General features: G+C 57.4%; 9 protein-coding genes across 9 annotated transcripts; 4 read left to right on the top strand and 5 right to left on the bottom strand.

Moving 5' to 3' along the window:
* Nucleotides 1–129: 129 nt before the first annotated feature.
* On the top strand, nt 130–1,668 carry LTHEOB_10645 (60s ribosome biogenesis protein; the record flags this gene model as incomplete). Its single annotated transcript, XM_035507313.1, has 1 exon — nt 130–1,668. One exon carries the CDS (start codon nt 130–132, stop codon nt 1,666–1,668), a length of 1,539 nt encoding a protein of 512 aa, XP_035367255.1.
* A 160-nt stretch (nt 1,669–1,828) lies between these two features.
* LTHEOB_10644 (Cytochrome p450) lies at nt 1,829–3,391 on the bottom strand (the record flags this gene model as incomplete). The annotated part of the gene is made up of 3 exons (XM_035507312.1): nt 1,829–2,315; nt 2,373–2,436; nt 2,506–3,391. The coding sequence occupies 3 exons, from the start codon at nt 3,389–3,391 to the stop codon at nt 1,829–1,831; spliced, it is 1,437 nt and encodes a 478-aa protein (XP_035367254.1).
* Nucleotides 3,392–4,135: 744 nt separating this feature from the next.
* On the bottom strand, nt 4,136–6,477 carry LTHEOB_10643 (Vacuolar amino acid transporter 3 protein; the record flags this gene model as incomplete). The annotated part of the gene is made up of 2 exons (XM_035507311.1): nt 4,136–4,303; nt 4,363–6,477. 2 exons carry the CDS (start codon nt 6,475–6,477, stop codon nt 4,136–4,138), a joined length of 2,283 nt encoding a protein of 760 aa, XP_035367253.1.
* Nucleotides 6,478–6,950: 473 nt separating this feature from the next.
* Nucleotides 6,951–11,337, top strand: LTHEOB_10642 (Cation chloride cotransporter; the record flags this gene model as incomplete). The annotated part of the gene is made up of 4 exons (XM_035507310.1): nt 6,951–7,431; nt 7,713–8,304; nt 8,361–8,526; nt 8,578–11,337. The coding sequence occupies 4 exons, from the start codon at nt 6,951–6,953 to the stop codon at nt 11,335–11,337; spliced, it is 3,999 nt and encodes a 1,332-aa protein (XP_035367252.1).
* Nucleotides 11,338–11,705: 368 nt separating this feature from the next.
* On the bottom strand, nt 11,706–12,743 carry LTHEOB_10641 (NAD-dependent alcohol dehydrogenase; the record flags this gene model as incomplete). The annotated part of the gene is made up of 1 exon (XM_035507309.1): nt 11,706–12,743. The coding sequence occupies one exon, from the start codon at nt 12,741–12,743 to the stop codon at nt 11,706–11,708; it is 1,038 nt and encodes a 345-aa protein (XP_035367251.1).
* An 820-nt stretch (nt 12,744–13,563) lies between these two features.
* Nucleotides 13,564–16,375, bottom strand: LTHEOB_10640 (2-nitropropane dioxygenase; the record flags this gene model as incomplete). Its single annotated transcript, XM_035507308.1, has 4 exons — nt 13,564–13,633; nt 13,778–14,353; nt 15,358–16,192; nt 16,258–16,375. 4 exons carry the CDS (start codon nt 16,373–16,375, stop codon nt 13,564–13,566), a joined length of 1,599 nt encoding a protein of 532 aa, XP_035367250.1.
* Nucleotides 16,376–16,570: 195 nt separating this feature from the next.
* Nucleotides 16,571–17,614, bottom strand: LTHEOB_10639 (Gliotoxin biosynthesis protein; the record flags this gene model as incomplete). The annotated part of the gene is made up of 1 exon (XM_035507306.1): nt 16,571–17,614. The coding sequence occupies one exon, from the start codon at nt 17,612–17,614 to the stop codon at nt 16,571–16,573; it is 1,044 nt and encodes a 347-aa protein (XP_035367249.1).
* Nucleotides 17,615–18,818: 1,204 nt separating this feature from the next.
* Nucleotides 18,819–19,967, top strand: LTHEOB_10638 (Regulator of microtubule dynamics protein 2; the record flags this gene model as incomplete). Its single annotated transcript, XM_035507305.1, has 3 exons — nt 18,819–19,015; nt 19,066–19,401; nt 19,646–19,967. The coding sequence occupies 3 exons, from the start codon at nt 18,819–18,821 to the stop codon at nt 19,965–19,967; spliced, it is 855 nt and encodes a 284-aa protein (XP_035367248.1).
* A 1,166-nt stretch (nt 19,968–21,133) lies between these two features.
* On the top strand, nt 21,134–21,920 carry LTHEOB_10637 (Regulator of microtubule dynamics protein 2; the record flags this gene model as incomplete). The annotated part of the gene is made up of 2 exons (XM_035507304.1): nt 21,134–21,529; nt 21,606–21,920. 2 exons carry the CDS (start codon nt 21,134–21,136, stop codon nt 21,918–21,920), a joined length of 711 nt encoding a protein of 236 aa, XP_035367247.1.
* Nucleotides 21,921–23,705: the final 1,785 nt, after the last annotated feature.

Below are 23,705 nucleotides of genomic sequence, written 5' to 3'. Positions count from 1 at the left end.
CTCCCTGGACTGCGGGCTGTTGTCCAATCGGCCGCGCCTCACCGCCTTTGCGCCCGGCAGAAAAAGTTCCATGCGACGCTGCCGAAGTGACGCGCCCGCACACCACCACGCACCTACAAGGTACCAACGATGGCGAAGAGGAAGCGCGACGCCCAGCCCGACGACGAGGCCTCCAAGCCTCAGAAGTCCTTCGCTGTGCAGCTCTCCAGCAGCGGCACCTCGTCCCCGCAGGACTCCGCGACACCCACATCGCTGCAAATTATCACCGGTTCCTACGAGCGAGTCCTACATGGCCTCACCGCCACCGTAGACCCCCAGGCCAACACGAAAGTGCGCTCTCAAGACAGCAATGCCGTCAAGTTCGCCGATACCTTTTTGTTCAACGCGCACGCTTCCGCCATCCGCTGCCTCGCGGTCTCGCCGCCCTCCGACTCATCCGACCCCAAGTCGCAGAAGGTCATTCTCGCGAGCGGCAGCACCGATGAACGCATCAACCTTTACCAGCTCTCGACCGCACCCCCGCCTGCCCATTCGCAGCCCTCGATACCCACTCTCACCGGAACCCCGAGTATGCACAATCCCAAGAACCGCGAGATGGGCTCACTGGTGCACCACTCGTCGAATATCAGCGCGTTGCACTTTCCCAGCCGGTCCAAGCTTTTCTCTGGTGCCGACGACAACACCATAGCCATCACGCGCACTCGCGACTGGACGGTGCTTTCGGCCATCAAGGCGCCGATACCAAAGGCGCAAGGAAGACCGAGCGGCGACACCGCCGGTCCCGGCGAGATCCCCTCAGGGATCAACGATTTTGCCGTGCACCCCAGCCAGAAGCTCATGATCAGTGTCAGCAAAGGAGAGAAATGCATGCGGCTATGGAACGTCATGACCGGTAAGAAGGCCAGCGTCCTGAACTTCGACCGCGAGATGCTGCAAAACGTCGGCGAGGGCAAGTGGTCTTCTGGCGAGGGCCGCAAGGTGAAATGGAGCCCGGATGGCGAGGAATGGGTGGTGGCTTTCGAACGAGGCTTTGTGGTGTATGGTCTGGACTCGCGGCCAAAGTCTCAGACATTGCCCAGACCGATGACGAAGATCCACCAGATTCACTACCTTCCTGGCCTTGGTGAGGAGCTTGGCGACATCATCTCCATTTCCACAGAGGATGGCCGCATCTTGTTTTACTCGACCAAGGAGACCGTCACTCCGGCAGCAACCTCGGAAGCGGTCAAGAGTGGCAAGGAAGTCGCCGTACCCAACTGCAAGCTTATTGCTCAGCTTGGCGGTAGAGCAGCGGGCCTGACTGGACGTATAAAGGACTTTGAGTTACTGCCGGTTCCTGGAGCGGCAGACCAGTTCTTCATCATCACGGGCAGCAGCGACGGTGCCGTGAGGATCTGGCGCTTGAGCCAAGGTGAGCTGAGCCTGCCTGCGGATGACACAGCCAATGGCGATTCCACAACGCAACCGGAAAAGGACAGCGAAAGGGCCGCCAACGTTAGCAACACGCTCTCAGCCAAGCAAGTTGGGGAACTGATCGGGACGCATGAGACGGGGAATCGTATAACGTGCTTGAAGGCGTTCATTATGAACGGCACGCCTGAAGAGGATGACGAAGTGCCCATGGAGGAAGACGGAGCACCTAGCAGCGACGACAGCGACAGCGAGTAACAGGCTGAATATCCCGGTTGTACATCAACCACCTAAGTTCGCGTCGAAACAATTCTTGCCTGTGAATATAGCCGACAGATTCCCTCATTTCTCCTGCCACTCCCACTCCTCCGATACTCCTCTCCAACAGTCGCCTGTGCTATCCCATTCGGTTCTCAAGTCATGACCATTCTAACTCAATCTTTTCGCCGACAACCCTCGAATTGAACCAGTCCAAAATCTCGATCTTGTCCTGCACACAATTTGCACCATCGAGGACTCCTGTTCGCACAACCTCTCTCAGGGCCAAGTACAGTTCCACGGTGGCCAAATTTCTGGCTATGCAGGCTCTGCTACCCAGCCCGAATGGGATGTGATCGCGTATCATCTCGGGCGTCGGGTTTCTCCAGCGTTCAGGCAGGAACTCGTACGGAGAGGTGAACACTTGGGGATTGAAATGAAGCGTGAAGGGCGACAGACCAACGATGGTACCTGGCGGGATGAATGTAGAGTCAAAGTTCCAGCCCTGCGGCGGCACAACACGCGGAAGGCGGGTGGGATTGGCCATGCTTATACGTAGCGTCTCTTTGATGACGGCAGAAAGGTAGGGCATGGTTTGCGGATCGGCCTCTGGATCGGCGAGAACCTCTTCGCGGAGGGCATTGTAGCTGTGAAAATGTACCTGTCAGTCATAATACACGAAAGACGGCCGAGTGTGTACTCACACTTCGGGTTTCTTAGCCAACCACCAACACGCAGTCGCCAAATTCATGCCCGTCGAATCGGTACCTGCGAACATCAAATCCATACACTGTGCCACAGTTTCGTCCTTTGTAAAGCCAGCCTCCAACAACCGACCGTGATAGGTCTCCTTGCGCTGACCCTTCTCCGCCTCTTCGACAATGTCCTTGACGAATGATGCCACTGTCCCCATACTGTTTTCGACATCGTGCTTCTCAACATTGAACCGCATGGCCAGCGCTTCGACTGCGACAAAGATCCAGTTCGGTAGGTAGAAGAACCTGCCCACTGCAACGAAGGTGTTGACGAATTGGCTTGCACTGAGCTGCGGCTGCTCCTCACCAATGGCGTCTCGTCCTGTCCCCTCCTCAACACCCCCATATGATCGCCCGAACAGGTACTCGCTCACCGCATCCAACGCCAAGCTCCTCGACAAGTTCAGCACATCCACTCTCGGTCTCTTGCCACGCTGTGCCGCCGTCCTCTTTTCCCCCTCCCACCGCCTGCACATTCTCTGCGCCACGCCTCTGATGACCTCTTCGCCGCGACCCTCCCTCCTGATGGCCTGCGTGCTGAACAAGCCCACCACCGCCTTGGCCCTTGGCGCTCTGTGCGCCGGATCGACTGCCGAGAAGATGCTTTGATGGCCCTCGATATCAAAGTTCCTGTAACAGGCTGCCTTGAGAAATCCGCCTTTGCTGACGTAGACTGGCGCCAGCGCCTCGCCGCGCGAGATATCGAGCTCGTTCGGCGCGATCCGCACGAGCGGGCCGTAGCGTCTGTGCAGCGCGTCGATGACGCGTGCCTCGGTGCCCCGGTACGAGTGCCAGTACAGCCAGAGCGACGTCAGCGCCGCGAGCGGCGGGCCCGGGATGTGTGAGAGCGGATGCAGGTGGAGCCGGTAGAGGGAAAGGGTGAGCAAGGCAATGGCCGGCAGGAGAAGGGCGGCGGTCATGAGAGGCGGGGCGGGGAGGGAAGAGAGGAGAGTTGTTGCAATGGCCATGGTGACGATGGGGACGATTGATGATGAATTGGGAGCAGCGTGCTGAGCACGAAGAGGAACCAGTTTGCTAATGCTCTTTTCCCCCTCTCTGGCCTTTCTCCTTGCCCTTTTTTATATGTGCTCGGGTGGGTGATGGAGGAGTCTTTCGTCGCACAGCGAGCTGTTCAAAAGGTGGGGTGGTCAGGCGTGGGCTATCGGAGAGAGAGGTCTGGGGGGAAATGGCGGACAATGGAAAGCCTGTCGAGTTGGATTCGAAAAAAGAATCTGAGGTTCAAATAAATTCCAGGATGCTCGTCCAGTCATCGTGCCCATATGACTCTCCGTCGTCGAGGTGTCGGAGATAGCGGACGACGCGAGGACGGCGGGGTTGTTTGGGGCGATGCGTCATCGGATCGCGGCGTGGCCGCCGGCGCGTCGGCTCGTCCTCTTGAGATACGAAAGCCCCGGCCAAGCGTGTTACACTGTAATGATTCATTCGGTCCTACACCGCTACAGCTAAATTTGACAGTATATGCCTCTTCAAACGCCTCTATGATGCATATACACAACCAACACGCGCGCAAAAGTAACAATACACAAAAGGCGATCCTGCGGTTCCAATGGTCCCAATTTACAAGATTCCAACAACTCTTGTACAGGCAAATTGAGCTCTTTCTATCCGAAAGTGAAGTGGAGCTGCGAAAGACGTTGACATCAGAGTATGGCGTAGGAGAATTTCGTAACGAGTGTATGCGGGGCAAATATTTATTTGTCGTCGCAATAGCCAGGGGGTTTCGAATTGTCGCCACCGACCCAGCTATCAATCGTAAGTGCCGTCGTGTACAGCATCATGACCAAGCCGACGACAATAAGGGCAACGTCAGCAAAGCGTTGCCAGAACGTACGCGAGACAGCTCTGTAGTGCAGCATGGGCTGGGAAGTTGGGTTAGCAAACGCACGAGCTCCTTCTCAAGCGAGTCGGTATCACTCACCGGGTAGATATAAACAAGTGGGATGCAGGCAAAGCTGCCCACGAGGGACACAAACTTGTCCAGATCACCCGCGCCGACCCAGGCGATCAGAGCGCAGCACATGACCATGAAGAAACGGAAGAAGTTCTTCTTCCACTTAACCCAGGGGTTGAACTTGCCCGTCTTACTGAACAGCTGCTGCGAGCTGATTTCAATGGCCGGGAAAATCTGCAGTGGGGTGGAAAGCAAGATGGCAAGCGAATAGATGAACTGCACGCCGTTGACAAATTTGTTGTCCTGCGGCATGTTGAGGATGATGACGGTCTTGGTCTTGGATCCGAATGCAGCGTAGGAAAGCGCTCCCATGCTGACAAAAATAACGGTAATGACGATCATCACCAGAGCGAGGACTCGAGGGAACTTGGCGGGGTCCTTCATGCTGCTCTGGATCGGGATGATCAGGCCAATGCCCTCAAAGGTGAAGATGGCCGTTCCGATGAAAAGCGTCCAGTCCTTGGGGTTAAAGTTCTTGATGTCGCTGATTCCATGTTGCGAAGCAAGAGTGAGGATGTCGTAGTAGTACAGGTAGACGAGCCCAAGAATGATGAAGGCGTCCGCGACCAGGGCAAGCTTTTGGATGTGGTTGATGTTCCGATAAAGCGAAAGCGGGAGGAAAATAATCATCTGCATCAAGATCATGTATTTGATGTCGATGAAAGTACGGCACTTGGAGACTGCTTCAACGAAGGCTTGCAGGTTCTCCGAAACGAAAACGATGTAGGCGGATGAGAAGCCGATCTGGCTGACGACGAGGGAGATGTTGATCAGGTTGCGCATCCATTTTCCGTAGAGGTGGTAACCCATGTCTCCGAATGATGCGTGGACGTAGAGGCGAGTCGTCGTGAGAAGAACGAAGCAGTAGTAGCTGAGACCGGAGACGAGCAGCAGGACGAGGTTGCTAAAGAGCATTCCTCCGTTCAAGAAAGCCCTGGGAAGGAAAAGAACACCAGTACCGACGAAAGATTTGAGCAGCAGCATGGCTGCGCCCGAAGGGGTCCCCTTGCCCGACTCTCTCTGCTTTCTTCTCTTGCGCCTCTTCCCCGGAGTAAGCAAGGCGCTATGCTCGCCAGGCTCCCCTTCCGACTCATCTTCTTCGCCGCCTGTGCCCTCGTCGTAGGCATCCGACGAAAAGTACTCGTCCGGGCCGAGAGCCTCGTCATCCTCTTCGAGCTCCTCACCGGCGAAGTGTCCATACAAGCTCAAGAACTCGAGGAAGTTGCTCGTGAAAACGTGAGGATTGGGACGCTTGGCGGCACCGCCATTCGGGGCATCTGAAGGGCCCGGAGACGGGCTACCAGCGGCCCTTCTGATGTAGTTCCTGCGGAAGCCTCCGGGCTGCTTGATGCTGTTGATGTTCAACACCGAGTTGTCTTCCGGCCGAGGGCGGGCAGCGTGAAAACTGCGGCTCCTCCGCGTCTTTCCCTGAGCCTCCGCTTCCTGCTGCTCGGTCCAGCGGTAGATCTGGCGCGTGATATCTCCACCCTGCAGCTGCAGGCTGTCGAAATTGCCATTCTCTTCGTCGTCGGCAGTGCGGTCGTAGTCGGGGGCACGCTTGGGCGAGCCGTAGACACCGCCGGCGAGGTTCGAAGACGAGCCGTTGCCGCCGCCGACCAGATGTCTTCTCACAATCTCGTGGTCCTCCAGGCGCCCCGACGGGCTTCCGACTTGCTGCGAGTTGAAAGAGCCGTAGTTGGTTCTGGGGAGATTGAGGCCTTCGGGAGCCGGGGAGGCGGCGCGCACGGGAGGGGTGCCGAAGCGTGGAGGGCTCCCGCCAAATGAGCCCTTCAGAGCGTTTGCGAGGGCCGACTCGCCGGGGCCTGGAAGGGATGACTTGCCGGGCTCGAGGCCGGCGAGCGGGGTGCGCGACTCGGGGACGTCGCCGGTCTGAAGCTGCTGGGGAGTCGGGACCTGAGGAACCCTGGGCGAAGCGGCGAGGCCGGGCGTGGGCACAGGCGACCCAAGGCGTCTGGTGGAGGTGGCTCGCGAGAAAGAGCCCTCTGCTGGCGATCGGCCTCGGTCGCTGGGCGAGCTTCGCCCAACTGGCACCGGCCTGGGCTGCGAGTCCTGGTCGGGCATGGCGTGCGGTATTTCTCAGGATGGGGGGTGAGCGATTATGAGAGGGAGTGGGCGGAGAAGAAGCTCTTGTATGCGGGATTTGTGGGAGGGAGAGTGGGAGCTATGCCGGGAGCTCTACGTCAAAGGCGGGCAGGGGCGGGCGCGTGGGCCAAGTCGAAGCAACGCGAAGACAGCGAAACGGCGCGAGATCAGCGTGAAGCGAGATAGGCGACAACAGGGCTGGTCACGCTGCCGGTGGAGAGCGCGCAGATGGCCGGCTGGGAGCAGGTCATCCGCAGCTGGTTGCCAGCCTCGCCGCTGAAACGCCGATGCAATCTGCACGCCCTGCCATTGGCTCGCCCCACGCGCAAGCTCGCCTCAAACGTCAAGGGCCCGCCCGTCCAAGACATGGACATGCTCCGACATGGCTGCGCCTCGAGAGCCATGGCCGCCTCTATAACCAGCGCGCTGCCCTGCTCGCCGCCTCGCCCACAATGACCACCACCAGCGACGCTATGACTTCGGGCGGGGGATCGTCCCGAATGCCACCACGGCTCCACTCGCGCTCGAATTTCACCACTCGGGCCGCCCAGGACGACTCGCACCAGCTCCAACGCCGGTGGTCTCTCTCGCAACTGTCCGCCCAGGATGAGAGCGAGCCACTGCTGGCCGCCGGAGCACGCCGTGGCCGGCCGGTCAGCGCTTCACGTGAAAACAGTCCCTTTGGCTCCGTTTCCGCCTTGTTCGCCCGCGGCAGGGCCTTTGTGACCAGCGCGCCTGCGTCGCGCGCAGCCTCTGTGGCTCCGCCGAGCGGGCAGCGGAGGCGCAGACGACGCTCCTCTGGGATCGATGCGCCTGCCAAGCTCGGCACTTTCGCGGGCGTTTTTGTGCCAACGACCCTCAACGTCCTAAGTATTTTGATGTTCCTCCGCTTCGGCTTCATCCTTGGCCAGAGCGGAGTGCTTGGGATGATGGGTGAGTTGCCCTCCCTTGGCACCTCGTCGTCATCCTCCCGCGCCCGACGACGGACGTGCAGCTGCACGGGGGGGTTTTCTTTTTTCCTGTGTAGCACACCACGACGATTGGATGTCAAGGCTGCATCCTGCCCATCGCCCATTCGTACAGTAGCTTTGGCCCGGCCCGACGGGACGTCGACAATCACCCTCCCCTTGACCGCCCCCGACTCTTACGGCGTACTCCCCGCGTGGCTACAAAACTCTGCACCTTGGCAAAATCCGCTGACTTTCTATTCGCAGGAATGCTCCTCGCGTGCTATGCCATCAATTTTCTGACCACGCTATCAATCTCTGCCATTGCGACCAACGGGACAGTAAGAGGCGGAGGTGCCTATTACCTCATTTCACGTAGCCTCGGGCCTGAGTTTGGCGGCTCTATCGGAATAGTTTTCTATCTCGGATGCGTTCTGAATACAGGCATGAATGCCGTTGGCTTGGTCACTTGCTTCGTCCAAAACTTCGGCTCCAGTCGCGGAAGTTGGGGCAATTGGCTGCCTGATGACTTCTGGTCGCAGTATCTTTGGGCCACCGTCGTTCTCGCCGTCTGCACCGTCATCTGCTTGGCTGGCAGTAGTCTTTTTGCCCGTTGCAGCAATGCACTCCTGGTCATCTTGCTTGTGGCCACGTTCAGTATCCCGGTTTCCACTCTTTTTCTGCCCCCTTTCTCAAATCCGAAATTAGGTATCGAGTACACTGGACTCAGTCTCGAGACGCTGAGGGGGAATTTACTGCCAAAGCTGACCAAAGGCGCGGCTGGTAGCGAGTTGAAGGGCAGAGAGACGTGGCAGGATTTGTTTGGCATTCTGTTCCCCGCGACGGGAGGCATATTTGCGTCAGTTTGCCCGCGGTGTTGTTCGAGGCAGCCTTCGCTGACTTGGAGGACTTTAGTGGCGCTTCGATGTCAGGAGACTTGAAAGCCCCAAGCAAGTCGATCCCAAGCGGTACTCTGTACGGGCTGGCCTTGACATTCGCAGCCTACACCGTAGTGATCATCTCGATGGCCGCCAGCATCACACGAGTATCTTTGTACAACAATGAAAATGTGATTCAAGCTGTAAGCAAGCCTGTTTGATCTCTCTTCAGGCGCATGCTCACCAGTGTCAAGGTGAATATCTCCGGCACTCTCGTTCTTTTGGGGGAGTTCGCCTCCACCTTCTTTTCCACTTTGATGGGCGTCATCGGGTCTGCCAAACTCCTCCAGGCCCTGGCTCGGGACAAGCTCATTCCGGGTCTGTCAACCTTTGCTCAAGGAACCAAAGGCGCCCATGAGCCGATCCTAGCGATCGGTCTGACATACGTCCTGTCCCAATTGACCATGCTCGCCGACATCAACCAGATTGCCTCCCTAGTGACCATGGCCTACCTCATGACGTTTCTGGTCACCAACCTAGCCTGTTTTCTGTTGAAGGTCGCCTCGGCACCCAATTTTCGGCCCTCTTTTCACTTTTTCAACTGGTGGACTGCTGCCATCGGAGCTATAGCAAGTGCCGTCTCCATGTTCTTCGTAGACGGCCTGTCCGCCACTGGCTGCTTCGCTACCCTCGTCTTGATATTTCTGATTATCCACTATACCACGCCCCCGAAGGCCTGGGGAGATGTCAGCCAAAGCTTAATCTACCATCAGGTCCGAAAGTACCTTCTCCGTTTGCGACAAGAACACGTCAAGTTTTGGAGACCTCAGATTCTACTGTTCATCAACGATCCCCGAAGGCAGTACAAGCTGATCCAGTTCTGCAATTCCCTCAAGAAGGGTGCGCTGTTTATTCTCGGCCACGTTATCGTCACGAACGATTTCGCCGGTGCTGTTCCAGAGGTCAAAAGGCAACAGTCTGCATGGACTAAATATATCGACTTCTCCCGCATCAAGGCCTTCATCAGCGTCGTCGTCTCTCCAAATATTGAATGGGGCACGAGGAACGTCGTACTAAGCGCCGGACTTGGTGGGATGAAACCAAACATTGTCGTTATGGGCTTCTACAACCTCAACGATCTGCGCACAAACCCACTGGTTGATGTGCCACCTCCGGGACCGGAACATCAGCAAAGCACAACCAACGGCTCACCGCCGTGCACGGGGAGACCGAAGGGCAAGTGGAGGACCGAGGAGGATAAGCTGAAAGGCCAGCTACCCACCGACGCCATCCGGAAGGAGAGTGCCGTGACGCCGCAAAGCTACGTTACAATTCTCGAGGACTTGCTACTCCGGCTTCAGGTGAATGTTGCAATTGCCAAGGGCTTCCAAGACCTCGAACTTCCGGCGCCCAGGCCATCAAGGCTCGAAAGAGTGCTCCATGCCCTAAATATCAACAACACGAACAAAGGAGAGGGGGCCAAGAAGTACATTGACCTCTGGCCCATTCAAATGTCAGCAGAGATTGCCGCGCCCAACGATGGCACGCAAGGCGTTCTCACGACGAATTTTGACACGTACACATTGATTCTGCAGCTCGGGTGTATCCTCAACACCGTTCCGTCCTGGAAGCGGGCCTACCGTCTTCGAGTCGCAGTCTTTGTAGAGTACGAATCCGACGTTGAGGAGGAGCGCGGAAGAGTCAAGGCCCTGCTGTACAACCTCAGGATTGAAGCCGAAGTTCTGGTCTTCTGGCTTGCGTCTGGCGGCTTGGAATCGTACGAGATCATTGTCAATGGTCAGTCGAACGAGTCGTGCCGTGAGACGAGACATGAAATCGAGGAGGCATTGAAAGAGGAAGCTTGGTGGCAAGATATCCAGAAGCTTCGGCAGAGGCAGAGCGGAGCCATGACGCCCATGGAAGAACTCGCGCAGATTGAGGGCTTTCTGGAGAATGCCTCGAATTGGCCGAGCACGGCTTTCCGGCAAGGTGACCGGGACGCCAAGCCAAGGAGGTTCGCAGATATCAGAGACATGCTCTTCCGGCGCCGCCGGGCCTCTGTTAGCAGCCTCAAGAAAATGGGCGTTAGTATGGGGATGCGGACTCACCGGCTTCCACCCGAACTCGATGGACAAGACAGCTCGTCTTCCGATGGCGGATTCGAGGTCAGTGACAGCGGTAGCGATCTGTCCGCTGCTTCGGAAAACGACATTGACGAATTCAAAAATGAAAGATCGCTCAGCCCGATCCGGCGAACACGTAGCGAGGGAGAGAGCATCAGCTGGGTCGACAAGAGTCGACACGGGGACTCCAGCACCACCCCATCGCAACCGCCTCGAGGGACCCTCCTTCCTCCTGTCCGAACCGCTGTCGCGAACTCTGACAGCACCCTCATCACCTCGCAGCCTCCGACGAACGCCGCCCCCACCCCGCAGCCAGACGGCAACGAGGCTGGCCCCTCCAACTCCCGCCAATCCTTACCCAAGTTTACATCGAAGCCAGTCCCCCGCACCCAAGTGGCCATCGACGACGGGCCGGGGCCCTCGATCATGTTCGCGGAGCCGCTCTTGCCCGAGGAGCAGCGCGAGCGCCGCCTCGGCACGTCCATTTACACGCGCAGCAGCTCGCCGCAGGTTGGCGCGCCCCTTCTACCCAACCTGGTGAGAGCCGACGAAAGCGTCTCCGCCTCGACCGCCATGCCAGACAGTCCCGGCGCTACGTCCTCAATGTCGCAGGCCTCCGGGTTCCCGCTACAGCAGTCGGTGCCGCTAAGCTTCAACGACCTGCCGTGCCGCGCGCAGCACCTGATCCTGAACGAGCTGATCAGACGCAAGAGCGGTGGGGACCAACGCACTGCCGTGATCTTCACAACCCTTCCCAGCCCCGTTGAGGGCACCTGCGAGGACGAGCATACGAGCGTGAGGTACCTCGCCGACCTGGAGGTGCTCTGTCAGGGGCTGCCTCCAGTCATGCTGGTGCACAGCAATAGCATGACCGTGACGACTAATCTGTGATGATTTGCAACGAAGAGTCCATCCGTCGAAGACTATAGATTCCTTATGAATGATGTAAACCCTGACGAACTGTTGTATTTGTTCAATCTCCTGCTGGTATCTACAACTAGTTTTCCTGTTTGGAAGAAGATCGGCGTATCTGTAGAATCGGTAACTATTTTGCAGGCGATATTTTAGTCTTTGAAGTTTCCAAAACTGGCACTTGTTTCCGCAAAAGCTCCGTGGATAGACCTGAGTTTTCGACGGTAAAAGACCCCTGAGGCGTTGCTTTGGCCGGTTGCTTCACCTGAATATTCAATACTTGTTTACTTGTAAATCCTTCGCTAAGCTTGATCATGCGCTAAGTGCTGAGATTGATTAGCTTTTTGCTAGGTTAGGACCACGAGCTTCCCATTAGCTTTGTTGTCCTCCATTAATTGGTGCGCTTCAGAAATCTCATCGAGCTTGAAGACCCTCCCGATCTTCACCTTCAGTTGCCCGCTCCCAACCTTCTCTGCCAACTCTTTCAGAGGAGTGTCCATGAAATCCTTCTCGCTCCCCGAATACGACGTTAAACACACCTTCGAGGGGATCAACTCCATCGGGTTGACCTCCTTGAGCGTCCACTCGTTGCCCACAATTCCCGTCATGCTGACGATGCCACCCTCCTTCGCGCACGCCAGCGAATCCTTCAATGTTACGGTGCCCACCAGTTCGAGAACCTTGTCGAACTTCTGTCCGTCCTCTTTGAACCTGGCCGCCAGCGCGCCGTCATCCACGACCGTCTCGTCGGCGCCGAATTCGCGCATCAGCCCCGCCTTCTCCTCGCTCCGACTCGTCGCCACGACGCGCCCCGCGCCCATCTGACCTTTCGCCAGCGCTGCCGCGGCGAGCCCGACGCTCGTCGTGCCACCCCTGATGAGCAGGCTCTCGCCCTCGCGCAGCCGCAGGCTCTTGGCCAGCGCTCCCCAAGCCGTCTGCAGCATCTCGGGCAGCGCGCCCAGCGTCTCCCAACATCGCGGGCCCATGGCATCGGCCAGCTCCGCCTCGCTGGCGGCGATGGTCCGCACCTGCGCCGCCGGCACGCATGCATACTCGGCGTAGCCGCCGTCGAAAGCGCGTCCCATGCCGCCCATGGCCGTCGCGACGACGGCGCCGGGCGAGAAGGAGCCAGCAGCGGCTGCGCTGGGCCCGACGGCGGCAACGAGCCCGACCGCCTCGATGCCGAGCACGCGCGGCAGCCGCACGCCGGGCGAGTGGCCCTGGCGGGTGAAGAGCTCGGAACGGTTGAGGCCGAAAGCCTTGACGCGGATGAGGAGCTCCGACGCACGTGGGGTGGGGATGGGAAGCATTTCGAGCTTCAGGGCCGAGGGGCCGCCAGGCGTGTGCAGAACGGCTGCGCGCATGGTCCGGGGAACGGGCGACATGGCGGCTTCAGCTTTGGGTTGTGGTTCGGTTTATCGAAAAAGCCGTGGCCGTGGCCGTGTGCTGGGGAATGGCAATGAAGCCTCTGCGGGACAATGTCAGTAAGGAGCCCTTTTCGCGGCAGCGCGCATCTAGAGAGCGAGTGACTTGCATTTCATTGAATTCTGTGAGGCTGGTGCTCGACAGCATCAGGAAACATTAGATATACGCCCCACGCTCGGATTTAAGCGGTGTTTGCGGAGCCCCGCATGCGAGAAATCGAGCTGAGATAAGACGCGGAACGTCGACCGCATTGGACGTTAGTCAGCTTGATGTAGTCTTACATGAAACTAACGTGTTCCCACTCTGACGATGGACCCTTGTTGTGGGCCGAGAAGACACGGGTTGGTGGAAGATTGACGAGCGAGATGTGCACAGTAGATGCAGAAAACAAACTGAATAAATCAAATCATGTAAAGCTGCAATGCGAATGTAAGAGGGTATTGTGCTGAAAGTTGCGCTTAACGCCGAGCTAATCCGGAAAAGGGTGCCAATGTGACGACAGACATTACTTAAATTTCGTATGTTGGGAGGCGGTTGGCCAAAATCCTGGCATGGTGAGCAGCAGTTTATAACAGGAAGAAACTGTTAAGACGCATGGTAGGGATGCTCCATGGGGGGGTATCAGCGCCGCTCGAATTCCACCTCTTCGCATACTTTCCTCCAAATCCAGCCCATTCCACTCAAGCCGACCGATGCTCTTCTTCTCGTCCTGCGGAGCCTTCCCAACCTTTTCCCGCCTTTGTTTTCTCTTCTTGCCCGTCCACATGCGCATTCTGATTCTTAAGGCGTCATCTCAAATCTCTCCTTCCTCGACCCGTGCTGCTCGTTGTCGTACTCGTAAGCCCATGAGCTGCTCTCTCCGCCAGTGGTCCAGCTCTCATGCGTCCCAGCCGCTCTGCTGCCACCACCCGCACTGGTGGCCCAGCTGACATGCCTCGCTCCGCCTTGCTGGCCCCCCTCTCCCCCAGGAACCAACCCTCCCTCGTTCACGTACCCATCAAAGCCCTCAAACCCTCCCTGATGGCCCTCTGGGGTGTGCGGCGGCGGCGCGGCCAGTATCGGGCTGCTGCCTATCACGCTCCCGCTGTGGGTGGGACTGAACCGCGTCACGCTGGCTGCCCCTGGCGGGGGCGGCGCGTGGTAGGATGCGGCATAGACGCGGGGGATCATGTGCTCGCGGGCGACGCGCTCGCGCTCTTCGCGGGCGGCCTCGTTCAGGGCGCGGATGCGGTCGCGGGCCTTGCGGTCGCGGCCGAGTAGCACGAAGATGGCGACCAGGGCGGCGAGCAGGCACACGCCCAGCGGCACGCCCGTCGAGAGGCCGACGACGGCGCTGCGGTCCGGCGGGCACTTCTTCGAGTTCGCGTCGTCGTCTTCAGAGGCGAGCAGAATGCCATTAGTCGCAATGGACGATGCGGCCGCAGTCGAGGTGGTCGTGTCACGGGGGGCCAGCGGTTGGCTGGGGTGCTCGTCGCGACTGGGCAGGAAGAGGGCTCCCCAGTCCAGGCGGAATGTTTGGTCTGGATTGCTGCAGCACGAGGCGTCGCCAATGCCATCCGGGCCGGCGGCACTGCAGCACCACGTGCCATCTGAGCAGGGCACGACGGCGTAGACGGACGCTGCGGCCAGATCAACTGCCAAGGAGGGACTATCAGCTCGGGACCAAGAGAGGGGGGCACGATCGGGGTCACCATACCCGAGTTACAGTAGCTCGGACAGGCACTAGGATGAGTGCACCCGCCAAGGTACAGGACGGCGCGCGAATCGGTGGCGTGGTGGTTTAGACACAGCCCGCCTGCTGAGCAGGCGCTAGGTTGCGCGCAGCATGGGCTGTGGAGGTCGGAATAGCATGGGGTGGCGTTTTCGGCGGCCAGGCCATTAGGGTAATAACATTGCCGGGTGGCTGATGTGATCATGGCGTTAAGCATCAGGAGCAACCATACTATCGGCACTGTCGATCTGGACGGCGCATAGCCGGCCGTGGGCATCGTTGTTCAGAAGCGGGGAGGGAAAGCGAAGGCAGCGCCCAACCCGCATGCCTAGCCTGCGCCGGGGGTGACTATTTATGATTAGTAGCTACTCGGATTCCATTGGATGGAGATCAAACGGAGGATCTGTGGCCAGGTCCATGAGAGCGTATTTCGGCCTGGTTGCTTGGCGGGCGACTCGTGCAGAAAGGGATGGTGTCAAGGCTGGAGTCCTCATGCCCGGCCCAGCATGTGGCGCCTGCTCCCGCAAATTGGTGGAAGCTGTGCTCACCGAGTTCTCGAAATTTTCGCTGCGCCGGCACGCTGGCTGCGTCGTCTCCGAATACGAACCGCATATAAAGAGCCCATCCCCTCGGGCCACGCCCTCGGCCCGACCCCAACGGCGGACGAAGCAAGCCGAAATGACGTAGGGAGTCCTTTTTATCGCCGCCAACCGATATCAAGATCGTCGAGTCAGTCGTTGCATTGCATTCACAGTTTCTCGCCCCCGCGCCCCAACACCTGCCTTGCACCCTCTCTGACTTCGTCCACAATCTCCCTTGCCGCCATCACCCCCTTCACCAAGCCCACCGCCGTGCCCGCGTACGTTGTCATCCTCCCCTGCGGCCCCCAGCCGGCGTCGCCAAGCTCCATGGCCGCTTCGTAGAGCCTCTTGTTCTCCTCGAACGGCACCCCGTTCGCCGCGTCTTCCCAGCTGCGGTTCAGCACCCCGCGGCCGTTGTATCCCTCTGGCCAATCCGTCGTGCCGCGCAGCTGGTCGTAGACCTTGGTCCTTGCCGTGGCGGCGCCACCATCACTCGCGCGGACGACCTCTGCCCTGTAGCCCGCCGCAATGGCCGCCTCCGGGCACGCGAGGAAACGCGTGCCCATGACGACGGCCTCGGCCCCCAAAACCAGCGCCGCCGCGACGCCGCGCCCGTCGGCGATGCCGCCAGCAGCTACCAGCGCCGGCGTCTCCTCCGGCGGCAGACTGAGGGCTGCGATGGCGTCAGCGACCTCGGGCACGAGAGCGACAATGCTCGCGCCGCGCTCGCGGCCATGGCCGCCCGCATCCGTGCCCTGGACGACCAGAACATCCGGCTTGCAGGCCTGCGTCACGGCCAATGCCTCGGCGACGGTGCCGACCTGGACCCAGACGCTCGTGCGCCGCTGGGTGACTTCGCGGATGGTGCTTGCCCAGCGCCCGAGGTCGTCTGTCTTGCGCGGAGCGAAGAACCAAGCAGCGGCAGGCGTGTACTTTGCTAGCAAGGCGGCTGCTTGCTCGAGATCCGCGCCCCAGTTGATGAACCCAACGCCAACAGGCAGGACCGTGTGCGGGCTTGAGCGGGGGATGGGGTCGGTCGTGAGCCGCCGATGGGCTTCACGGAGACTAGGCTCGAGGGTGCTTGTATCGCTTCCTGCAGCAATAAAGCCCAGGCCACCTGGACGTGACTGTCAATATTTTCGACCATGGCAGCACAATTCGATAGGCAGCAGCAAAGCTCACCGGCGCGCGACACCTCGACGGCGAGCGGAGCGAATGCAATCAGGCGCATGGGCGCGCTCACGATGAGCGGCGCCTGAATCCACGGGTAGCTGGCTCTGAAAGCCGCTGATATGCTCATGGCGGATCTTCTGTGGCCATTCTGAACAGGGCGGGGCGGGCAGACGGATAATAAGTACTTGGGGCAGCCGAGGGGGAAGGATGACGACTGCGGGGAAGTTCGGAAGTGCGCTTTGGCCAACTCCGCGGAGCTGTCACTGACCAACAAACTTTGATATTTCATCTACGGAGAGCACCATGCAATTGCTCGACCTGGTTATTTTATCCTCGCGCCGGATTGGGCGCCGCACACCTTGCGGCGTAAGCATGCTTGAACCTGCATTTCCTCATCGTCCTTATCCATCGTGCGTTCACCGTCGCCAAAGAGTTTCTTGAAGAGTCCATCATACGAGGCCCAGGCGGCATTGACAAGGGCGTTGGCAAAAGCTGCCAGCCATTTCGGGCTGTTTCCGTTCTTGTCTTGGAATGCTTCCTGCATTGATATCATCACGAGGAAAAGCGGGAGCCAGACGGCGTTGAAGACGATCTGCCCCACCCGCTGCCGCTTGGTTGTGATGGTGTACGGCCGGATCGCGTACAAGTAGTCTCTGTAATCCCTGGGGAGCCCGTGTTCTTCTGCCCCGTTGGTGATGAGCTTGAGATAGCGTGCCGAGGGCTGGGCGTAGGACGGATCCGGCCTCTTGAGCCGCCCGTCTTTTTGGGTTGGCGCAAAGAGGGTGTGCGCCTTGAACGGCTGGCTCACGGGCTGCTCAGGCACGGCGTCCTCGTCGTCCAAGGGATGGCAGTCGACGAGCACGTCCTTGTAGCCAGTGCCGCCCCCCTCGGTCGCAATTATGTGTGCGTAGTCCTTGAGCGTTACTTCGTAGACCACGCCAACCAGACCTTTCTTCCAACAATCCTTGTGGTACTCGGACGCAGGTGCGATCAATGGCGTCTTTTCGTTGTCGCTTCCAGACAGAGGGCTTCTCAGACCCGAGTTGGAGAAACAGGGCTCGGTGTAGGGAATGCCGGGCAGGTCAAAGGTAAGGCGGAGCGAGGGCACGACAACGTTGATTTGTGCAAGAGGCTTGATGCCTCGCCTGCCCTGGAACGTCTCATAGCACAAATTGGAACCGTACGCTAGGTACAGTACCGTTTCCTCCTTGTCCAACAACGTCGTACCCTGAAGATCGAGGGGGGACTCGCAAAGCGACTGTCTCATGCGCTCGTCGGACGGCGGGGGTAGACTTGGTACATTTTGCGGACCGCGCTTCCTGGGGAAGAAGGAAAAAAATGCAGGCTGGACGCTGGAGTCCGTCATGACGGAATGGTCAAGGGTTGCGGCAGACATAGTTTCCGAACGAGCGAATGAGATGGCCGGCGGGCTGAACAAGCTCTGGCGAAGCTGACGGAAACGGAAGTCGACAGGATGAGGTGACCGGGCACGGGAATGGCGCAAGCAGCTGTATATATAACAGCTCCCTCGAGTCTTCGTCGTCTATGACGGAGAGGTTGATTGGTAAGACCGCGATAAGATAAGCCGTCTCGGAGGACGCGTCTCCCGAACGCCGACGTACCTAAGGCACCAACACACGTGTGTGTTTGTCAGCTGGAGCATAGGGGGACGCTCACTCCCGTCGACGAAACAAAAAGACACGAGATCCAATTATACACGCAATTCATTCTTCCCTGCGGCATCCATTGCAGCCTGGACCAGGACACATTCTCACCTCCGGGTAAGAACAGCGCGTCAGAGGACCGGGGCATCAAGTAGACATGCGCGAGGCTTGCAATTAGCTAAAGAATGACAGAAGGTGGTTTTCTATTCCCAGCAATTCCTTTTCTTTGTCTCGGCAGCAAAAGCCTTGCAGAAAACTCCGCATTTCAGGGCGCTGGCGGCCGCGTGGCTAACCAGGAATGCTGGGTTCGCAATCTTCTCTCATTTCACCGCGGCCGTGGGATGTAGACAGCTGCGGCGCGTGGCGCGGCGTTGGGAAGGCGCGTGGACCCTGCCCAGCCTCCTTCCAGTCTCGCCCAATATCTTCACCATCCCCGGCCGCGACTTCTCGTGCTCCTCCCCACCAGCTCACTGCGCCCACCTGATGCCATGTCACGCAGCGACCCTCAGGCAGAGCATCTGCACGCCAACGTAACGGCTGCCCTTACTTCAGATGGCAGCCTCACTGCAGCCAGGCCGCTATGCGAAGTCATCGTAGGTGATCCTGGACCTCTCCGAAGCTCTGGCTCACACGGTGCAGGAATTTCTAGCAGCGCAGGGTGCGACCCTCATTCAGGATGCACTTGGAAAGTCTCTGGGAATTCAACTTCTCAGTTTCTTGCTCAACTCGGCCAATGCTCCAATCCTCCGCCGATGGGCAAGTTGTCTCATCTCTTACCTCGAGCGAGGCAATGAGCTTACAGAATTCTAGTCTGGTCTCCTTCTTTTCGAACTCTGCCGCAGATCCCAGTCCACAGTCAACCTGCTCACTAGCCAAAAAACCTCGCAGCTGAATGGTCTCGGCAGAATGGTCCAGCTGCAAGATGATAGGGAAGACGTAATGCTGGTCAGCTGCATGATTATGGGCGAGCTTGCTGCCAACAACGTCGACCAGCGTCTCTTCTGGCCCAGCCAGGTTGAGGGAACTCGATTCGTTCGAGAAGATCTCCAAGAGTGGATGGTTGGTCTGCAGAGCGTTCTTGACGGTTTCTCAGAATCTCAAGCGTAGGTCGCTACTTCAATCCCTTCCTTGCATGTACGCTAACCATGTACAGCTCGCAGGCAAGTATCTTTTACCCCCGTGGGATTCAAGCCGGCCAGGATTTATATTTTGACGAACAGCATGGACGGCTCCTGATGCTGATCGAAGACCGCTTGACTGTCGTCATTGCTCCTCCAGCCGCCCCCCACACCTTTTACGTGGATATTCCCTATGAAAATATCCGTGAAGCGACACTCTCATCCGAGTGCGAGCTACGTCTAGACTTGGTCAGCGCCAGTGGCCCTTGGACATACGTTGTCAACGCGAAGTCGTACGAGACAAAATCGATCTCGGTGGAGCTCGCCGTAGCCGCCGACGCGAAGCACGTCACGACCGAGATCCAACAAAGGTGCAACGTAGAAGCAACATCTCACCGACATTCACGCTCACATCGTTCGTCCAGCGCAGCTTTAGTGTTTGATGGCACCCCAAAATCTGATGATATGGGCGTGATGCCGCCCACTTTACCGATCGGAGATATGAAAGCGGCGAGAAATGACCCAGAAAGAAGCGCTGATAAACCCACCACGCGTCTTTCTGACAAACTCAGCCATCCATTCGAGGCCAAAGACGCTAAAATACACGCTGAACAGGAGCTCGACATCTACTCTTTTCCAGGAGAGAGTCCAGAGCCGGCACTCGAACCGGAACACTCTCGGAAACGGAAGGGCAAAGGTGACGGCGGAACTGTTCAATTTCGAGAACCTAAGTCGATTGAGACTGCCCCCCGAGGAAGAAAGCGCCAACAAAGCCGGAGGAAGAAAGGTGAAGAGGGCAAATGTGGTCACAGTGACGACGAGTTTCAGCCGGGAAAGCAGCAGAAGGTTGATCGCACGACATCAGTCAGAGTCACAAGAGCATCGGAGGCCCATAGATTACACGCCAAGGGACCTCACAATCAAGCTACAGAACTGACGGCTCCCAAGCGAGTCGGAAAGAGAGTTGCTGATAGCAAAATCCGACGCCGATCAGAATCGCTAGACGAGAAAACGGAGCAATTTCAAAAGAGCTCGTTGAAGGCAGGACAATCTCAGGAAAATGCCGTAGTCGTCAACTCTGACAACTCTGACACTAGCTCTCCAGAACAAGGCGAGAGCATGAAAGCCGGAAGAGACCATAACCAACCAGACAGGGGTTTGAGGATAGAAGACAGAGAATTGCTCGAGAATGAGACGAGATCGGCCGGCGAGCCCACGAGTCTGATGGCCAATCCGAGAGTCGGAAAGAAAATTCTGATTGATGAACGGACTGTCTACGATCCGCATGGTCCACGTAGTCGAGGGTATCGCTCAGCAGATAACACTCCAGGTCCCACAAAATCAATACTCTCAGCCTACAGCTCGGGTAAATCCAAAAAGAGGGGAGAGCGGGACAAGTTCAGCTCTCTGATCGAGGAAGAAGAGGAATTCCTTAAGAAACCCCCGCCTCTGGCATCCGTACTACCAGACAAACGACCCGCAGGATCAGACACCTCCCAAGGGCGTGCAAAGCGCAGATCCACAGAGCAAGATGAAAATAAGACGGAACACAACACACTCGAGCCGTTAGTGAAGGAGCACGGTGATAACGCAGGTCTGGCAGGAATCAGACCTGTCGATTCGCTGAATTCGGGGAGCCCTCTGGAGGGGCTTGTCAACATTGGAGCGCCGGTCGGATCTTCCTCGTCACCATTCGTTGACCAGGCGAGATCCTCAAAGTTCGATCTAGACTCATCTCCGCTTGTCCGCCGCGGTAATGCTTATCTTTCTGATGCTGTTTCCCCGCAGAATGTTGCAACAATAGAAGACTCCACTTTGCACATCGGACCGAGCGTCGACACTCTATCTCGACCTCGAGTTGAAGGTGGTTCATCATCGAGACAAAACCAGCCGGGGGATTATGCGGCACGACATCATGAAGAGCCCATCAAACATGCTGATGCTATGCTCGTCCTTGGTGAACACTCGGTCTCACCAAACGTGCCAAGAGTTTCCCCACGCTCCCGGCCTCGACCAAAGCAAGTCCTGTCCAGCAACCAAAAAAAAGGGCCCGAACCTCCCGAGACAGAGTCGAAGGCAATAACAACACATGTTTCGCAGCAGATGCTGACAACGTCAAAGTCGTTGCAGACGCCTGCTCAACCTCTGATGGATCCTTTCAATGGGCAGACCCCAACCCCAGGTCGGCCTGGGGATGAGACTAGGTTTATGCGAAATCTCCGAAAGCAGATGCAGAAGAACGCAAGCGCTGCTCAGATCAAGGGAGCTGACAAGATTCTCACGGAAGGGGGATGCACCGATGATGAAGACCCCGACCGAACCCTGATAGACATGGTCGAAGACGCTTTGGAAGTTGACTCGGTCGAAGACAAGAACTCGACGGCAGTCGCCTCCGTCACGGATGACGAGCGAGATGGGCATTGTGAGAAGGTGGGATGGGAGAACTCCCTGAAGCCGCACCAAAGGGACATGTTCGACGTTCTTGCTCGCATATCAAGGGTCAGTACCAAAACCACCACTGCCCATTACTTTACAATCTTTGTTTCGAGAACGGATATTCCTGACAAGTCCGCAGCATTTCGTTCGGCATCTAGTAAGCACCGAGACCGCCATTGAAGATATTCTACTGGGCTACGAAGCGGACGGCACGCACCTGATTGAGCTGATGGAGGAGTCACATCGGAAAGAATATGACGCACAGAGAAAGTGCCTCCTGGAAACACGCACGCATATATCAGAAACTCTATTCCATATTCATGAGCAGATTATAAAGCACGAGGAGCACGCTCAGGCCTCACTACTAGACAGCAGCTGGGAAAAGGAGGCATCGGCATCGAAAAAGCATGTCTACAGTTTGGAGAAGATGCTCGACCATGCGGTCGAGCAGTGAGTAACCCCGTTTCGTGTGCTCTTTGAGAATATCCTTTTTCGCACAGCTACGAGACGACATTCTCGCAGAAGACTGTATCGACGAACCCTGTCTCTATCTCTCTTTTTCATTCCTTCCAGGTGGCTCCTGCAATCAGAAGATGTTTCTTCGTCCTTTGTTTCCCGCTACATCAATTCTTCATACGTATTTTAAAGGTGGATTGTGAAGCAGCTTACAAGTTCAGCTTTGCAAATGAAAGGCGATGTGACTTCTAAAGACTCATTGTAGATTAATCTCAATACAACATCAAGTTACAATGTCTGCCTTGTTCGTCCCTCGATTTTTTTTTCTCTCCACTTGGGAAATTTCGGTAAAGGGAAGAGGAGCTGATCGCGTGTGGTTTGTCACCGAAGGTGTAGGATTTTGCTGATCAAACAGTAGGCTTGTCAGTCAGCCTTGATTTGCCTTCATTGCCCGGCTCTTTCGTATGCCCGCCTACCATTGTTGATATTCAGCGGCGTTGCCCCAGATTTGAGCCAGCGCTTGTTTGAGAAGTGTGTCGCAGCCTTGCTAGGGGCGCGTGACAGCGCACATCACCCCCTCCCGCATACTTTTCACTACGACGCTCGGCGTGCACGCAGCAGTTGCGATGAAGCAGCAGTTCCCCTGCATGCTCAGGCTCGTAAACAGGGGTTTGGTGGCCCAGCCAGAATCAACGAAGGGCAATAGCTGAAGCTCTGTTAAGACATTTCTTGCGTCAACGTCAGCTTTCCGTGGGGACCCCGCATGAGCAGGGGGGTTGAAAGGGGAGCTGGCATGAGAACCAATCAACGAGGATCTCATACATACGTAGCCTTGAGCTTTCGGCATGATGCGCCGTGCATGAACAACAGCCATGCTGTTACGCTCTTACCCGTACCCTGTCATGTGCGTAACCGAAGTACACGTCGACGTTGGCTGTCTCTTCGCTAGGTACTGTTAGGAAACGGTTGTTGAAGCGTGGTCTGGGCTCGCTTGGACGCAGGATCCAGCTCCATGCCGTTCTGCCCAACGAAGGGAGGGGGCGCTGGCAACAATTGAGAAGGTATACAGGCGTAGGGCGTTGTAATAGCATCAGCGCTAGAAACATGGACTCAACCTTGGAACCCAGGTGGATAGAAAGGAAGCCTAATTTTCTTGCTGCTAGTGAGTCACGGGCCGCGCATAGCGAGCCAAAGCATCTACATGGAAAATGCTCCGGTTTCGTCTTCACTTGCGCCCGCATCCGTGCTCTGGAAACACGGTGGTAGTTTTTTTTTTTTAAAAAAGAAAAGGCAATCAGTCGCAAGGAGTCTAGGCCCTATGTTAAAATTCATTTTCTTTCAATTAATCCAACGACCTACATACATGCATGTACTCTGTCAATCCTGTGCCGATCATGCCGTGCTTGCCGGATGCCACCTGCCGGGTGGTGGTGTGGGGCTGGGAAAATGTTGTGGAAATTGGCCGAGGGAGGATCGGACCAAGCTTTTTTTGGTCCCTTGGCCTGCCCGTAGGGTTGTTGGGCTGCGCTTGGTTATTATTATTGTTCGGCGCTCTATGACTGGACTTTGGACGCCTTAGGTCGCTTCAGAGAAGCTTGATTGACGGGAGTCGACGTTCGGTTGCCTATCCTACCTAATTGAAGAGGGCCCGAGGGGCCGTCGGCGACCGCTCATATCAGCCACAGCGGGGAAGGATAGAAGCTTTTTGTTATCGGGCTGACCTTCCAGACGCAGTCATCATCCCCGGGCTGTCCCGTCCGTGTGGCTGCGGCGTGTTTCGCGT

The sequence above is a fragment of the Lasiodiplodia theobromae genome (assembly GCF_012971845.1).
Source record: "Lasiodiplodia theobromae strain AM2As chromosome Unknown scaffold_40, whole genome shotgun sequence".
Taxonomy (NCBI): domain Eukaryota; kingdom Fungi; phylum Ascomycota; class Dothideomycetes; order Botryosphaeriales; family Botryosphaeriaceae; genus Lasiodiplodia; species Lasiodiplodia theobromae.
The sequence above is the reverse complement of the archived record's forward strand: the minus strand, read 5'-3'. Positions and strand labels throughout refer to the sequence as shown.